This window comes from Pseudopipra pipra, chromosome 3 (assembly GCF_036250125.1).
Source record: "Pseudopipra pipra isolate bDixPip1 chromosome 3, bDixPip1.hap1, whole genome shotgun sequence".
NCBI lineage: Eukaryota > Metazoa > Chordata > Aves > Passeriformes > Pipridae > Pseudopipra > Pseudopipra pipra.
In genome coordinates, this window is record NC_087551.1 from 69,456,121 (window position 1) to 69,475,138 (window position 19,018).

Sequence of the window (19,018 nt, forward strand, 5' to 3'; positions counted from 1 at the left end):
TGTGTTCCTTCATTTAATGCTTCATTCAGTGCCTTACAAAGACTCATGATTAAACTTCAGCTTTACTTCTAGATTTCCATACGTTTACTTAGCAGTTCCCTTGAGTTGTACTGGAATGCTTGATCTGTAACCTGCAGATCAATCAGGCAGTGCAGACCTCATTCTTCTAGAGAGTGTAGGCCAGAGAAACTGTTGGGTCAGCGTCCTCATCCTGACTGCTAACCTGTATTCACCACTAGCCCACCACATTTAATGTGCACATTATGTTCATTTCTCAGTAGAGACATCATGTGTGCCATTTGTGTACAGAATGATTTTGGTGAACAGGCACAATTGGTCCATGATGAGGCCACAGAACAAAACATTTTAGCAGCCTGTCCCATCTGTCACCCAGTGTTGTATCTGGAAATTCTGAGGAGAGCAGTCATATGCAGAATCTGCTGTCCAGCACCATTTCCAATGATTCTACAGATGTAAAGAACCTGATGAATAGATAAAAAATAACATCTGTTGGTCACTGTAAGTGGGCACTGTAGCAGTTGGTGCTGTTCTAGTGGTACAAATTAGCTTCTCTATATCTCTGAAAAGAAATAGGAATTTAAGAGTAACATAGTTAAAGCATAAAACTCATTAACCTTTTCCCAAGCCAAGTTTTTAATTTATGTAAATTGGTGGGTCTTTGCGGCCTGAAATCCTCAGTGGGTAGATCTGTTTTGTCCTTGTGACTCTATTGGAAAGAATTCACTAGAATTTGTAATGGTTTAGTGCAAACCATGGTTGCTGTTACTGGAGTCTGTCCTCAAACTCAATACCATGACATTTGATGTACTTTGATGCTTTTACTTAAATGATGGAAATAAATGACTGCTCTTAATACTAGCAGAGTACGACTTGTAGTAATGTGGGTGGAAGTAAAAATAGCAGTATAACCAAAAATCATGGTAAATAAGTCAATACTATCAAGGATCAAAGTAAGTAGCTGTGTAAACCCATGTAACTTGACAGCTACTGGCCTCGTAGTAGTCTTACATCAGCAGTAACTTGTTTGCTTTCTTGGCAGAATCAAAAATGAAGAGCAGCTCACTGTATATGTTCTGTAAGATTTCCCTGGAGTTAAGTGGTAATTTGACTCTTTACTCAATTTTAAGCTATAGTGTGTTTTTCATGGGATTTTTGCACATAAAGGGGAGTGCAGGGGAAGGGGACAGAAGGAAAGAGAAGGAAACATTCTTTGTATGTGTCCTTTTTTTAAATTCAACAATAAGATTATATTTTCAGTTCAGCAGGAACTGTTAAATAGCTGCTTAACTTGAAAGGAACCTTAATTTAGGTGTAGTAAATTTGGCTGTCTCACTGTTCTTTTTATTCTGGTGCTTTGCAATTTTGTGTTCTAGGGGGACATAGATTAACTATAACTCAAAATACTTGAGCAACCATTAAAGGTATTTTTTAAAGTATCAAAAAGAGCAGGAGTTTATAGCTATTAGTGCAAAAAGAAGTGTAAGTGCATAACTGATTGTGACTGACAGGCCATAGGTAGAAAACACCTGAATTTATAAAATTCACGGGGGGGGGATAGACCTCTCGATTTGCCAGGAATTCATAGTCTGTAGCTCCAATATCAAATTTAGCTTGGGGTGAGTTGGTTTGTTCACTTGTTTTTTAAAAGCTTTGGTGGGCATTCAGACAAATTATAATATGAATGAGTTTGAATTTCTCCCTGAATCTGATCCTGGGATACATTAAAAAAACCCCACCACAACCAACAACCCTCTCCCCTTCCAACTCAACAACAAAAATACAAAAACGCACCAACCTCAAACCCTTTCCAAAAACAAACAAACAAACCAAACTTGAATAGAGAAACTGTAGAACTTTAATTGTATTTGGATGGGGGAAGCCTTTATTTCAAAATCAATCTTAAGTACAACCAGGAGTAAACACTCAGATTTGTTAGTGACTTGGTACAGAAAATAAATGGTTTGGTACCACTCCACAAATCAGTCCTCTTGCAGTTCACATGCTACTAATAAATTACTTTTTCCACCTTAGGGGGGCAGAAGTTTCTTGGGATATAAAGCTTTTACTGTGCTTTATTTTTTTCCATTAAAAAACCACCCCAAACAAACCTTTAGTTCATAGTGTCTCTGTCTTTAGTTTCCCCTTTTTCTTAGTGTATTATTATTTGAAAAACATGATACATAAATAAGAATTTTCTTTTCCTGAGATACTTTAAAGGCATGAACAGAATTCCTAGATGATGACTTCAACATTATGAATGCTTATATAGATTGTATTTCAACACTGATGAAGAGGCTTGATGGAGTTGACTTGCAAGAAGAATAAAATTCACCGTTAAAATGGACTTGTAGTACCATCCTTTGAGCATTTTTTTCACTTCTAGACATTATTTGAGGAGCAATAAATCTAATCCCCAGTTAAAAAAAAAGGCTATGCTGTTATTGGTATTTGGAGGCATGCTTTTCACAGGTGCAAAAGGTTTGCAGGCAGTCCTGAGACTGAAGCTCTGTTCTACCTGCACTTTAATGGATCTAGAGCTGTCTTCACTGGGTGGCCACTGGTGCACTGATGTGGGTATGAATGAGTATAACTACTTCAGGCAAGGTCCACCTGCTGAGCAATAATCTCAGTTTGAAAGAGTGGACTTCTGGAAGTCTTTTCGTTGGTCCTGTGGACCAGTGAAGTTGTGCTGCCTCTTTTTAATATTTATCTCCTGGCTGATGAAAGCACAGCCTGTTTTGTTGTCCTTGTGCAGGGAGTTCATCCAGACAATGCAAAACGATGTGTGCTGCCTGTCATTGTGGTGATGGGTAAATCAGCAACATGTGCTTATAGTATTTTTCTGTGGAAGTTTTTCACTGGCCGGTGAAAAGTCATGAATGATCTTTGGGACTGAAAAGGTTGTGAGCAGAATCTCAGGTTTGTTTCAGCAGTGAACGCATGCTCTGCTGTATTGTGCTAAGAGAGCAGAGAACATGCACTGCACTTGAGACTAGCCCTCCCCTCACCCCTCCAATAAAGAGAAGATGTGGCAGGTTTGGGAGATCCCAGTCTGCATCACTGTACTGCCTTGTCTGAATGAGGAGCTCAGGTTGTGGTCTGGCACAAAGGTTTTCATGGTGTGTTCTTTCATTCTGCTGTTACTGCAGGCTTGTGGAAGCTAATGCTGAGAACTAAGCGTGGTATTAGAAGTCTAGAGATCTGCGTATACAGTAGAGACCTTTCAGGGATCCACAGATTTTAGAAGTTGAAAATCACCTGGGTTTTTTCCACATCTCAACTTATGCCTTAGTAACTAGAATATTAAATGGCCTCCTAGGTGCTCAGGACGTTCTTTTTAATTTCTTAGAGGTTGTGTGCTCATTCCAGTGAAGAATGGGAAGAGCTTTGATACTGAAAAATTTTCACAAAGCTGAAAAACCATTAACTGTCCAACACTGACTCAGTATGCAAAATTATTCTTAGGAATGTGTTGTGTTATGACTACAAAAAAAATAATTAGTAGTGAATTCTGCTATTACACAGGTGTAATCCTATGTATGCCATGTAACTACATCTGTTCTGTGTTGTTTTTGTCAATTAATCAAATGTGAGAACTGCTCTACATTGATACCTTTTGTTTGAAATATGCCACATTTGTTTCATAAATTTATCCTATCTGCGGAACCAGAAACCAACATGAAAAAATTCAAATTTGGTGACTCCTTAAAAGAAGAAAAAGATGTAGTCGTTAGAAAATAAATGTTTACCCTTTTATTTTCAGGTCAGAAGACTTGTCTCCACTTACATGGTATCTTTCCTTACCTCTATATACCATACGATGGTTTTGGACAGCATCCAGAATACCATCTTCGTCAAGTGGCATTCAGCATTGACAGAGCCCTTAATGTGGCTTTAGGCAATCCATCTTCTACTGTTCAGCATGTTTTCAAAGTGTCATTAGTATCTGGAATGTAAGTATGACCTGTTAGGATTTTTGGTTATTTGTTTTGAAATGTTTTGCAGTTGTACTACATTGAAGCACTTACTTTGCACTTGGGTGACTGCAGTGCCACTCCTTTTTCTTTCCCCTCATGTATACAGGCCTGTACAACTTTAAGTAACTTTTCTCACTTGCTTTAACATAGTCAACAGGTTTTCCCCAAAAAACCCGCTTGACACAACCTTTTTTACCTAAATTTGTATCCCAGTGTCTATAATTTTTCCAAATCTGTTGGTTTTAGCTCTGCTGTTGCACTAGTACTTTCCAGCCACAATTTTCTACCTTTCTGGATTATTCTAGGTTTCCCAAGACCAGGCATGCCTTGCAGAAGACTGACTCTAGGTCTCCTTTTGTTTTTTATCTAAAATGGCCTCCACAGTTTGGGTCATGTTTATGCATCTGATTCTTCCAGCAGTACAGGCCATGAAGTGGAGGCTCTTAAACATTCATTTCTTTATCTACCAGGCTGACTGTTGTGTTTTATGTGGTATAGCTTCTGCTACTGCTGGAACTACATGCTATTATTGACCTTTAACATTTTAAGGATTCTCTTAGTTAATTTTTATGTATCTTGCATAATCAAGGGCTGAAAAAATATGTCAAATTATAGGAAATAATAGGAAACTGTCTTGGAGGAACACAAGTAGTCTATACATGCATGCAATTTTTCATCTTCAAAGCAATGTAAATGCTAATTTTCAGTACTGTGCAGCACTTCTGAAATATATTTTTTCTAATTGTTAAGAGTCGGAAGATAATATTTCTGGTCCCAGCCAGTTTTAGTGGCTTCTAGATATTGGTAGTAAAGTGGCTGCAATAAGGTGTTTTTATTTTCAATCAGAACTTTCCACTATTTTTACAGTAACAGGTAAGGTAACCCCCCCAAATTCCTTATTTTTGTTCTTTTTGTGGGAACTATGTAAATGGTAGTATAGCTGTTCATCTCAACAGTGAAAGCTGGGCAGAGTAAACTGTTGAAGACAATCTTTACTTGAATCAATGAGAAAATAACAGGTAGAAATTAGGAGAACCTGCCTGTTTTTTACCTCCCTTGTCTTAGAGCTTCAAAACAGCCATTACTGAAAGTCAGATGCTCATTGCCTCAAAGCAGCATAGGAAAGAGTGTTTCAGGTATTTTGCTTGTGTAAGAGCCTAACTGAAATATATCTTCATCTTTACCTGGGTAGATAGACATGTTTATGTAGTGACACAAATGTATTCTCACCTGAGACAAATTCTGCTCAGAGATATAGTATCTCTGTGATAAGAAGCCTATCTTGGAGACCTTCTGCATTAGCAGAAAGATTTGTTTTGTGTTAAAAGTGTTTGTTAAACCTCTGTAAGTTTAATATAAAATTTTTGTTGCATTAATTTCCAAACATAGTAGAGATCCAAGAATAAAAAAAAGGCAAAATATTCTGTCCTTGTCTGTTATGAAGTTAAATAAGGTGTTCATAGCTAACCTTGAAAGTGTTGTAAATTTTGTCCTCCTTGCTGCCATGTCAATGTGAGGATGAGCCATTATAGCTTAATGTATATAACCTGTCATTAGGTTTATACTATAAGAGAGAGAATGAATCATATACAAGATATGATCTCCTTTTCAGCTTAGCAGCTTTAAATTTGTTCTTTCAATGTAGCTCGGTTTTAACATCAAATTTTTTTATCAGTTCAGTCTAGCTTTTGGCCATACTAAATGCATGCATGCATGTTTAACCATATTAAAGGTAGCAGTAGTTGTGAGGTTCTGTTGAGTTTGTGTTTTATTTAGGGCTGAAATCCCTCTTACTACTGAACTTCATTTCATTTGACTTAGCAGGTAAACGTCCGCTCTAAAATTTTTTGAAATAATATTTTTGATGAAGACATTTTATTTTGTTTGTAGAGGTAACAAGTAAATTTATGCTTTCCTGAATTTCTGTTGACTTTTGTTGTGATTACTGCAAACTGTTGACTTCTTGCATTCACCCAACACATTGAATTATGGCCTGTTTCCTTAACGTGCTGTTTTACAGGCATGTTAGATTAAATTAGAATTCTAGATGCTGAAAAGTGAGTAATTCAGTCAAGTTATACCAGAATTAATGTTGCCTGTTCAGCCTCAGTTTAGTCTTGACTTATTCATTGTTCTGTGTATTCTTTAATTGCATTCTCAAATCCTGTTTTCTTCAGGATTCATGCCTCATTTAGTGCACGAGGTGATTAGTAATCACTGAAAATGGGCAGCTATTCACTCTTCTAAGCCATTTGCATTGTTCAGTTATTTATGTTACACAACTGGTATTTACTCATTTACACCTGATCTGCAGGATTAATGTCCTTAAGGACTTTGTTGCAACATGTGTCAGAAAGTGTGAAGGCTGTTTTTGAAGCAGTCCATCTTCTTAAAAGTACTATTATGATGGTGTGCCATCAGTGTGTTTTCACGTGGGGAAAGTTAAAAACAATGTTAAGCCATAAGTGCCTTCTAATTTTTTTATATATTTTTGTATGTATAGCCCCTATTCTTTTTATCCTTATACAGAATCATAATGTTCCCCTTTGGCCTGATGTGGAAATTTTCATTCTCTAGTTTATCTTCTAATTTTTGCCCCCTAGAATTTAATACTCTTTATAGTAAAATGTGTTTGAATAAATGCCACAGCATAACTAGCTAGCTTCTTGCTTTTATTTCTTTCTCTCCAGGCCTTTTTATGGTTACCATGAGAAGGAGAGACAGTTTATGAAGATTTATCTTTACAATCCTGCAATGGTAAAAAGGTAAAGATGTGGAGATACAAAGTTGTGTCTGATTTCCTTATATCTTGAATTAAAAAGTCAGTTTTGAAACAAGATTCACCAATAGCTTAACAAAATAAAAGTTACAGAATTATTGTCCCAAGATTTCAAGACACTTTAGACATTGCTAATTTTAAACACATCAGTAACCTTTTTAAAGCAGTAGCATGTTAGGAAAGCAAGACCAAAACATACTTGCCTTTAGTTGTCTTGTGTTAACTGTAATTCTTGAACACTTGGAGAAATTTGCATCTGGTTACTTTTTCTGCAACTCTTGAGGAAAACTGTGTAGCCATCGTTCATATATTATGAAGTAAATTTGGATACTTCTTAAAAGGTTTATGATTCCAGCGACAATTATTAAATATAAGATACATTTGGAAAACTGAATAGCTTTTGTTATTAGGCAGTTTCTCTGTTTCTCAATAGCGTTCTGTTAAATGAAAGCACCGTCGATCTCAGTCTTACTATCACAGTAGTTACAGTACATTCAGGAACAAATAAGGAGGAATTGTTTCTCAAGCATAAACTGAAACCCCTAGTACCCGCTGGAACTTTTTTTAAAAGGTCTAATACATGATCATAAGATAGGATTGTCTAATTTTTCTTCTAGGCTAGTGGAATTTTGCATGATTTAAGATTTCTGTCTTAATGTAATCTGTATGTATAGCTGACATGACAGTTTTTAAATTTGGAGCTTCTTGTGATGGATTGCTCCTATCCAAATAAGCACTGACAACTCACTTAAATTATTCCTTTGTTTTTTGTTGTAGAAAACTTTATTTTTAATCCCAGTTTGTTGCATTTAGAAATGCTTAGTGCTTTTCTTTGATTTGTAGATATATACTATTAATTTGAGATAAACTTATCGCACCAATTCATAATTAATCCAAATACTTGCAGTTATTTTTTAATGTGTAGCTGTTTAAAAGAGAGGATTTGTCATGCTTCTAGGGAGTAGTTAAAATACTGTTTCTGAGTGTACAGTATGTAGCTTTAAAACCAAGCAGGATGTCATCATATACTTGTCAAGGAGAACTAGAAAGACTTTTGAAGTTATTACTGGTGTGTATGCACACATCTGCCACAGTTACTTTGTGGAAAAGATTTCCATGGCCTACAGTGGCTTTGGATCAGTTGCAGGAACAGTGCAGGATGGTTTTTTTTTGGAGAGTTTCATGCTTTTTAGGCTGAAGGATTCAAGGCTCCTTTGTAACTAACACCCAAATATTCTATCTATATTAGCAGAGATCATTTTTGCGCATCTCTTAGCGTGAAAACACAGTTCTTAAGTTACAAATACAACTAAGGCAAAATTTAGAAAGTCTTTTATATTTTGATAAAATTAAAATAAAGTGTCATTATTGTTCTGGAATAATTTTTTGTTTATGTCCTAATTTATCTTTAATTTTAGAGTTTGTGAGCTTCTGCAAGGTGGAGCCATAATGAACAAATCTTACCAGCCTCATGAAGCCCATATTCCCTACCTCCTTCAACTCTTCATAGACTACAACTTATATGGAATGAATTTAATAAACCTGGCTGCTGTCAAATTCAGAAAGGCAAGGAGAAAAAGTAAGGTGTTTATTTCTTAAGACCAAATTGTTTTGAAGGCTAAAAGCTACCATTTTGAACAAAATGTCACTAGCTGTCGGGCTTTTGCTGTAGTTTGGCTGAATGTGTATAGTGTTGTTTCCCTAAAGTTTGCTTTCTGTGTGAAAACAAAGTCCCTGTGTATCATTTTTCCTTTTTGTCCCTGTGTGTGGGATTGAGGAAGAGCCTGCTTCCTGAAATAAGGAGAAACACATGTTCGGTCAGCAGTGTAGCTGTGACCATACCTCTTTTCAAGTTAGAAGATTGAGAATTGTTGTTATTTGGTTGAAGAATTGACATAGAAGATAGCATACTAATACTGTTGCTTAATTTTTTTATGTTTGTTTCTGATCCTTATGTCAGTCCAAATTATTTTTTTTGCTGCAGCAGTGTCTGTGCAAAATTATGGCTAATCATTATGCTCTGATGACAAGCAATGTTTTTAATCAAAGTGCTTGTGTTTGTGCTAAGGCTGTTTGCTCTAAGGTGAAATTTGAAGTATTAACATCTGAGCAAAGGAAGTATTTTTAAAAAGTAGTTTGGCATTTTGAATGTACACACTGACACAAAAATTAAGTTTGGTAAGAATGTCCCTAATGTTATCTAAATGCTTCATTATAAAGGAGACAACAGCAGGAAAACCATGTCTTTCATACTTAAAATTTAATAAAATAAGGATTGTTTAGATCATAACTGTTCTTACAGCTAATGCAGAAGTTGAAAAGAATGGTAAAGTATCTTCCTGTAAAAATGCTAAGCAATAATCATACTGACTTTAATTTTGTTTCATTATTACAGCAGTAGACTAATGCATGAAGTTTTATAATTAATTCTCATTTAAAGGAAAACACTCTTCATGCACACCAATAGGCCACACTTTTTGCTGGTGTCAGAACTGTAGGAAGACAAAAGGTCAGCCATGGACAAGAGCATCTTCAGGATTTTCAGTCCTGAGGAAGTATAGTTAGGTACCTTTTGTCTTCCAAGTGTCCAAAGCAGCCATCTGGAAACATTCAATGTGATTATATCATATAGTTGTTGCCATTCTTTTTCTATAGCTATTTTTCCTCTCTTTCAGATGATAGATTAAGGACATAGGCTATTTTTATTCTCCTTCATCATTTATTTAAGGATGAGAGACCTAAATCTTGAATGGGAACAAGAGGGTAAAAGAGGAGCATGGGCTGAGACCAGTGGACTTCAACTATTCTTGTAGGGAAGAACCCAATGGGATAAAGGGAAGAAAATGGCACCCTTGTCTGGCTTGATCAGATAATGGCTGCAGTGCTCCTAGCAACATTCATACTGCTCTGCATGGCTCCACATCACACATCCATAAGTAGCCAGCCTTGGTCTGCTGGACAGGCACAGGATCACTATCTACTGCTCCTGGCACAGCAGCTGAGCAACAAATGGTTTGTCCCTGGTACAGCCTTACAGAGGCACTGCTGTCCTTGTACAGCAACCCTTTCTAAGCTCAGACCTGTTGGACAGGTCTACAAGGCACAGCCTCTGCTTACAACTGACACACTTACTTGCCTGTTCCACAGCGTCTGTGTCTTGGGAGTATGCATTCATTTCAGTCAAGTATAGTTGTGTTATGCAGGCCAGGCCAAACATTGTTTTTAGACAGCAGTAAAAGCCTTTGCCTAAGATGTGCAGCAAACACTTATTTCACTTCCCTTGCAGATGATGATCTAAAATTTGGTCTGGCAAGTAGTAGAAAATTCAGTAGTAGATCTGTTTGTAAATATAAGTGAGCAGCCTCAGGAGCCTATTTCCAGTGGTATTTTTCTCACTGAGATAAGTAGACTATTTTGAAGGCTGAAAGAGGCCAGCAGGCAAATTTGTTGGTAGCAGGAATATTCTGCCTTCATCAGCCTGTATCCAGAAGATGCAGGAGTTCATTTTCTCAAGTCCTTGTCTTTATGGACAGTGATGAAAGCTGCAAGTTCGTTCATGCACCACATGCCACTCATGGCTGGGCTTCGCGAACGAAGATTTGGGAAGGACTCTACCCGCATTTGCTACAAGTGCACTGGTGGCTAAAAAGGCCAATGCGACAAGTCCAGTTGCAAAAGGCACAGCGGAAAGACTCCTTAGGTGGTATTGACAAGACACGGTTCTTTCTACGTTGTCTTTTCTCCTCAAGAGTGATCCTGCGTGCGTTCTCAAAAGAAGCAGCAGCGTTATAGATGGTGTGTCTTCAGACCTCCCAATTGGAGGCCAGAGTAGACCAGTGATGATGATTGATATGGCCAAGGCTGAGATGTTGTTTCAGGGAGTCCTTGTATCTTGTCTTTGGGGCTCCTCTCTTGCAGCAACCAGTGGCAAGTTCACCATAAAGCAAGATCTTAGGAAGGCGGTGGTCCTTCATCCTTGAGACGTGTCCTGCCCAACGCAGCTGTGTTCTCATCAACATGGCCTCAATACTCAATACTCGTAACTGCTGCCTGTTCAAGAACAGACATATTAGTCACATAATCTGACCAGTGGATGTTTAGGATTGTACGGAGGCAGCGTTGCTGGAAGTCGCAGGTAGTGGCGGTAGATGACCCATGATTCGGACCCATATAAAAGAGTAGACAGTACAATGGCTCTGTAAACACTGATCTTGGTACTTCTCTTCAGGTGTTTATTTCGCCAAACTCTTTTATGGCCTTTGCTAACCTCTTTGTCAGTCTTACCGTCTGAGGAGATGATGCTTTCCAGGTAATTAAACTGCTGGAGTGATTAGAGCTCTGATTTGCCAATGGTGATATGGGGATGATGGAAGACTTCCTGAGGTGCAGGTTGATAGAAAACTTCTGTCTTCTTCAAGCTGACTTCCAGCCCAAAAAGCTCAGCAGCATCTGCAAAGCAGGATGTGAAACGCTACAGAGCTGCTTCTGTGTGGGCGACAAGGGCGGCGTCATCAGCATAAAGCAGCTCCCGGACAAGATGATTTAAGGTCTTAGTGTGGGCCTTCAGTCGCCTTAGGTTAAATAGACTTCCATCGGTACGATGTAGGTACCATTTTCTTCGTCGAGGTCTGCTGTGGCCCTTTGAAGCATCATGCTGAAAAAAAACGCAGCCTTGTTTCACACTGTTGGTTATTTGGAAGGGCTCAGAAAGTGTGTTGCCATATCTGACTTGGCCGTGCTGATCCTCATGAAGTAAGGTGATCATTTTAAGGAACTTGGGGGGACATCCTAAACGTTCCAAAATCTGCCATAGACCTTTTCTGCTCACAGTATCAAAAGCTTTGGTGAGATCAACAAGGGTTACATAGAGTCCTTTGTTCTGTTCCCTACACTTCTCTTGCAGTTGTCTGAGAACAAACACCATGTCTGTGGTACTCCTACTGTCCTTAAAGATCTTTATATCAAGAAAAGGGGAATATTGAGTATCCTTAAATCTCTATCCCTATGAGTAACTCTACTGAAGAAACAAACTGATACAGGAATTTGAGACTTGATTTTTAGAAGTATACGAAAATAGGGTTCATGGGGAAGAAAGGGAATAATGCACTAAAACTGCTCTGGTGTGGTATTTGAAATACATATAAATTTGAAAAATAATAGTATATATTTCGTCAGTTGGCCTATAAACTTGCACAACTGCTGTGGGATGTATTTTCCTTTAATATATACAACTATTTAACCCTGTTTTGTCAACTCAGAATAATCAAGTTGCAGATGAAAAATAACAAGAGACGTTTCTATACCTAATAAGCTTGCATCTTAATAGGGAGAATTAGCTGATGTGCCACACAGTAAAAACATGGCTGTGTTTCTTCCTGGACCAGCTCTGCCTAGGGGACAAATCATCACTTTGGAATAGCACAGACGCGAAGCTATGCTAGGTTTGAGCTGAATCTGTGCAAATGGGATCAGATACGTTGTGTTGTCTTCCTGGAATCACCTGCTTAAGCATCACAGTGCATTAGATGTTAACAGTGCTGGTGTGGCTGAAATGTGAGTTAGTTCCTGCATAAGCACAGGCGTGTCTCTTCACCACACTTGAGTGCCACATATCCCATGTGTGTTTAGTGTCTGTGTACCATGTCAGTGCACTTAAGAGTCTGATGTACCATCTGTACTGGTAATATTAAATAATAAATGCAGTTATATAATGATATGTTTAAAAATATTTCCACATTAAATGAATTAATTTCTCATGCTACTTTTTTTTCCTAGGTGATACATCAGGTGTAAGTAAACATCATAGAATTCATTTGCCAGAAAATTCAAGCCATGTATCTTTCATTGAATGGGAAGAAGATGAAATACCAAGGTCAGCATGCCAATTTTTTTTAATCTGTGCTGTATTTTGTTATATACATCAACTTGTATGTAATACAGGATTCCAATCTCATTTAAAGGACCCTTATATGTTCAAAAAAGGTGCTGATATGACACAAATTATCGTTATTTAGTTTCTTGGTATAGTTTTGGTCATCTGACACTTTCTGGTGTGTGGTTGGAAAAATCCAACCAGGACATAACAATGGGAACAACTTTTTGATTTTTGGAAGATAAGTTTCTAGCTAATGACTTCTGATTAAGAGCCAAGGGAGTTTAGTAGTTATAGAGAATAGTTACACATCAGTTCACAGATTCTGGTTTTGTAATCACTCTTAAGTAACATGACCTCACTGATGAGGCCGCACCTCAAATCCTGTGTTCAGTTCTCAGCCCTGCCTACAGGAAAGACACTGAGGTGCTTGAAAGTGTCCAGAGAAGGGTAGCGAAGCTGGGGAAGGGTCTGAAGCACAAGGCTCATCAAGAGCAGCTGAGGGAGCTGGAGTTGTTTAGCCTGGAGAAAAGAAGGCTCAGGGTAGAACTTTATCACTCTCGAAAACTATCTGAAATGTGGTTGTAGTCAGGTGAGGATCAGTCTTTTCTCCCAGGTAACAAGTGGCAGGGCAAAGGAAAATAACCTTGAGTTGTGCCAGGGAAGGTTTAGATTGAATATTAGGAAAAATTTTATTCACTGAAAGGGTAGTCAGGCATTGGAATAGGCTGCCTAGGAAGTGGTGGAATTGCTATCTGTGGAAGTATTCAAAAAAACATGTGGTTCTGGCACTTGGGGCTATGGTTTAGCACTGCTAGATTAACAGTTGGACTTGATGAGTTGGGGAGGGGAGAGAAACTGACAGTATCTGGGGCTACTTTGATTTGTACAGTTTATCCATAGCAAGTTCCTTCTTTAAGCTACTTCCTGATGTTTGACAGGTCCTTCTGTCATCTAGTGGTCTTCTCAGTCTTAGGGTAGTTCCTGTCATTCTGCTCCAAAATGCTTATCAGGCTCAATATTCCCTGTTTCCCGCTAGTGTTATGTTCTGGGAACATTTGCTTCTCCAGTAGGAAGTGCATGCCTTAAACCATACTTCACAGTTTTCTAGTGTGCAAAAGCTTGTGTTAGGTAGCATCTGGTTTTCTGATTCTACTTCTACTTTAAGATTTTGTAACAACATTCATCTGACAGTTGTATCGTGATTTTACTTGTGGTCACTTTATATCCAGTTGTTCTTGGACAACTCTTTCTTCTTTTTGGCTGCACACTTCATTCACAGTCCTTTTCAACGTGTATTTGGCTTGTAAATAAGTACTTACTTACTTACAACTTACTTAACCTTTGGAAGGTTGGATTGTAAATTGGACCAGGATCATCTGATGTTACTTTACACAGATGTGGGGAAGGAAGATGAAAAGAAAGCAAAGTAGCACTTCCTGGCTGTCAAAACCAGAGAGGGATAAGGTCAGCATAGCAGGAGCCAAGGCGTGCATCCTCATAGCTATAACTACAGGCCTTGTTTCTGCCTTCTTCCACGCTTCTGTGTATAGAGCCAGGGATGCAGCACCTTACCTGTGCCAGTCCTTCTCCAGCACTCATGCTTGTTCCAGAAGTGGGATGTTAGCAGTAATGGGGAAAATCCAAGCCTGTCCGTTTCCCTAGTATATTTATTCTCTGTACTTTTGCCAGCAGGAATTTATTTCATGAACATAAAGCCTGAATACTACATAAGATGCCAGACAGATTCTCTCTAGCACTGTATGCAATGATACTGGTAGTTCCTGATATGCTTTACAGTTTCATTTATTGTGCCACTTTGGCTTGTAAGCATTTTAGGATTTATTAGTACAAGGTGATTCTATTCCTTTTTTTTTTTTCCAATGGAGCATCTTCTGTTTGGAATCCCTTGGAAGTTCTTGTAGGATCTTGCATCCCATTTTTATATTTCATCCTGTTTATATTATTCTAATTCTAAGTTATCCTGCTTTTGTTTTCTAATACTGGCTTATGTCTACTGACTTGTCTTATCAGCATATTTCATTACCACACTGCTGCATTTTCTGCCAAAAATATTAATGAGAAGTGAAGTAGACTCAGTCACAGAAACTGGTCTATATTCAGTTATACAAATTTTTTATCAATCCTCTGGGGTTTTTTTATATAACCAATAGGAATTTCATCTTTACTTAGCTCTTAAAATGCTTTAATGAATTAGGAACTCATTTACAACTCCTCCAACTGAAATTTTTTCTCATATGATACTGTGTCAAACACTCTTTTGTCTAGAAAATTAATTTTTTTATTAAAGGTGTTCTAGCATGACTGTCTTTCCTATGCTGTAGGATGTACATGCCACAGCAAAGTAAAAAACCTAAATTTTTCCAGTCCTAATTTTGCTCTGTTCTGTATCTACATCAAATTAATTGCCTGTTATAATTTCTCCTGGATTATTTATGAGAGGCATCAACTTGAAACAGTGTTCTTGTAATCAAACCCATGCTGCAGTCCCTCCTTCAGATTACCTTTCTACTTTATTTCCTTTCAAATTCTGAAAATTTGTATCTAGGTCGTTTTAATGGACCTATAATTGTCATGATCAACCTTGCCTAGGGTACATCTGACCTAGATCATATGAGATACCTATCCGAGGAAGCCCTTGTAATTGTTTCTTAAAATGACTGTGACTCAATTGTTTTTATTTTTGCAGTCTACAGCATTACTCAATATCTGTAAAGCTGCCTTTCTTCCTTTATTTCTGTCTTTCCTTAATGAGTTCTGTATTCCCAACGTATTTAGCTTCTGTGTGTAGCTATATCAACAGCTGTATTGATTTCTAGTTTCATGTGCAATACCAGGAGAGTCCCCGCACTTTATTTTCCAGTCCTCTTGAGTTTAAGAGAAATTGTCTGTTTTGTGAATTGTTTAGCAAAAAAAATTTACTTGCTGTATTTCACCACTTGAATGTTTTCAGCAGCATTTGGAGTTTCTTCTGTCACTGAAATTCTAAGTTCTTTGCTTGTTGTTTATATCAGATATGAAAATCACATAAATCTTTCCCTACCTTTCAGCTGTACACTGAAATTATTAGTTGTTATGTCAAGAAAAAGCAAAGAGGGAAAAGACATTCAAATGTTGTTTGAGACCACAAAACTTCTAGGCCAGTCTTGTATTCTTAGTGACTGGGATGTCTGTTTGGCCTCATTATCCTTTGTTTTGTGTACATTGAGAATACATTTTAGAGATAGTCCAACATGTATCTGCCAAGTCCTTGCTGTACGTGGCAGTTAACAAGTTCTCTTGTTTAACGAAGCAGTGCCAATGATTTGGCCCTTCTTGACTTTGGAACACAGTATATCAGTTGGCTGAACTATGATTCTGGGTACCTGGAAGTTAATATGCTAAATACTATTTAGAAGTCATGTACGTAACATGGGTGGCATTTTGCATGAGTAAGTGTCAGTGGTGGTTCCTTATTTCAAAGAACTTTTGAGAACTCTGCCAAAGTTTCTTGGTAACTGAATTCCCTCTTCAGTACTAGAAAACACCCTGCTAGTCTGCCATATCTCCAAAACAGTATTTAACCTAGCTATGTCCTGTCATGCTCCTGGCAAATCTCTGAATTACCAACTTGCTGCTATGATTAGCATACTGTATTGAGCCAGGGACATGTCTTTTAATGTAATTCTAGAGCGATTCTGTTATGAAGTAGACAAATGTCCAAAGCCCCTAGTGCCCAGGAATGCCTGCTGTTCTAAGGCTTTTAGATACAATACTTGCCAGTGTTATTACCCTGGAACCTGCAAAGCCTGCCTTAAAATGGGCAGTAGACACCTGAATCTGGCAGTGCTATCCTAAAGTTTTTGACATCAGGAGTTCTTTGCATGAGACACATTTATGTTATCTCTCAAGTAGGTAATAATAAATGATGAAACCCTTATAAGAGTTCCATTGAGAAAACTTTTTGGTAAACATCAGACTTGGAGTAAACTGCCAGTCAAATCTGCCACTTGGACATGATGCATTAAAAGCAGAATGACTGGTAGACTGCTTTTGAGAAGCACTTTTTAAAAATCCTAGATTTGCTATTAGACACTAGTTTATATGGAAGTGGAGACATCTGACGCATAACACTTTTGCACAGTCTAGCAGATTTTTACTAGGTTTGTGGATGTCATAGTTGCTTTTCTCACTTGTCTGGTTGTGCATGTTTTTATTTAGCTATTTGATTTTTAATATAATGTTCATGTTATTAAAGTCACTGGAACATCCCGAAAACAGAGACATGTTTTCTTCCATGAATAGAATATGGAAAATTATTATGTCAGATTTTAGAGTCCTTATCAGTGCAGTTGAGTGACACTTTTCAGATTCTCCATGAAGTTAATTTTTGTCTGCTATGCTCAGTTTAACATTATAAATACCTCAGATGCGATCATCACAGAACTTGTTTCCTTAGGCTGTCATTAATATTGGTAATTAGGATACTGACACTGATGTTCATTCTTCAAGGTTTTTGAGGGCTTTGATCTATCTAGCTGTATGTAGTGGTGTAGGTAGTTGACTGTAGCTTTAATTCATTGCCTCAGCATCTCAGAATCCAAACCATGGTACTTTCTTTGAGCACAGGTTTCATCCTAAACTATACTTAACATCTCAGTGGATAGTGCAAACAAACTATTATTTTCTTCAAAAATAATGACCATTTTCTCTGTCTCTTCTCAAAATAATGTGTTTGGAGAGTTTCATACGAAGATAAGATGGATTTGTATTGCAGGTTTTCAGCATGGTGTATAGGTATGAAGGGCAGTTTAAAATGGACTGGTATGAGTATCCCAAGTAGCCTAGCGTGGCAACTCAATGTTGCGCAACCCTGATTTATCTTGCTTTTTGGAGAGTAAAGTTTTGTTCTTTTGCAGCTGGGTTGCTTCTGTTCCTATGCCACCTCACTTAACTCTGCCTTTCAAGTGTCTGCATTCAAGCTGTATCTTGTGAACAATTCTCTCTACATTCTCTTTTACAAAATGAAACCTAGACACATTGTCTGGGACTAAGTCTTCTTTTCTAATCTTGTTCTAAGACAGATATTCTCAAATCACGGTTTTGACATTACATAAACCACGATTTTTCTTTGCAAAACTGATGCCTGTGATATGAAGCAGGTGATTAGTCTGTTGTGTAGGGCAATCTGTGTCAAACAGGCCATTCTGAATATCTTCCAAGGGTTTACAACTGCTAGTTCATATTTTCAACTGATTACAGCTGGGAGACTAGACATGTTCTGACTTCTTCTCACCAAACTATTGACAATACTCAGATTAAACAGTTCCCAAGCAGGATGTAATAATGTTAAATAACTGTACTTCAGGACAGTTTGTGCTCCTCCCTCACCTCCTGACATTTTTGTTTTAATCAGCGTAAATTAAAATGCTAAAAGGGCCAGTTGAATCTGCTCTGCTTTCATGAGCCCTTTGAGGCTTTTCCTGAAGGGGGAACAAATGGCTTCTTGGCCTTAGTGGCTTACCTGAATGTGGCAGAAGCTTGTAGTGCTACTGCCCTGACTTCAACTAGTGCAAGTGTCTAGCAGCTCACCTTGGCAAGGTTGTTAAATGCCAAGCTAATGAACTGGTTGTATTGGGAAGATGTTTTTCAAGTGTTATGAACTTACTCTGCATGTCAGGTGTCTTCATTAGCTTCCACATCAGTCCTTGGAGCATGCAGTTTTGACTGCCAGCCCTGCCTTCATCTTGAAAATGTTAATGACAACTATGATGATAAATCTTAAATTTGTTTCAAAAAGGACTCTTGTTAGCTCAGTGTTTGTAATTTGAATAATAAGCCATGTGAATTGGAATACTGTTGTTTTGGCAAAGAGATTCCTTAAATCTGTTTGATTTAGAGCTTGGGCAAAATGAGCTCTTCTGCTTCTAGTTGCTCAAATTGTTTGAATGAGTTGCAGACAAAGAACATGCTTCAAATTAATATTATTATGGAAAAATACTTAAGTTACATTGACAACTACCAGTTTGTTCTGAATTCAGCAATGTTGAATTTAGTGTTATTTTTATATGATAAATCCATATTAGAATCTCTCATAGATAAGAAATCTGATTATTTGGAAGGCTCTTGGCCAATTTTGTCTTTGGTCTTGATCAGTTCTCAAAAAAACTCACTGGCCACACTCTTGATGGGGATGTAAGAAACCAAGACACCAGTTAATTAACCCAGACAATTGGTCCTGAAGAGCTTTGAGGGGAGTTTCAGTGTTTCTCTAAAAATTTTTAAAGGGTAAATAGACTTTCACATAAACCTGGGAAAAGGTTTCTCTTTCTTAGCTTCCTCCATGAACCTCTTAAAAGTGGTTCACTG

The 19,018-nt window shown here is 37.7% G+C and overlaps 1 protein-coding gene across 1 annotated transcript in view; it reads left to right on the forward strand.

Moving 5' to 3' along the window:
- The window catches only part of REV3L (REV3 like, DNA directed polymerase zeta catalytic subunit), a 127,032-nt gene that overhangs the window by 49,412 nt on the left and 58,602 nt on the right, over positions 1 to 19,018 (forward strand). Inside the window, exons 2-5 of the mRNA XM_064649744.1 lie at positions 3,785 to 3,974; positions 6,689 to 6,763; positions 8,196 to 8,356; positions 12,553 to 12,649. Coding sequence (XP_064505814.1) covers positions 3,785 to 3,974; positions 6,689 to 6,763; positions 8,196 to 8,356; positions 12,553 to 12,649 — 523 coding nt within the window. The remainder of the gene's footprint in view (positions 1 to 3,784; positions 3,975 to 6,688; positions 6,764 to 8,195; positions 8,357 to 12,552; positions 12,650 to 19,018) is intronic.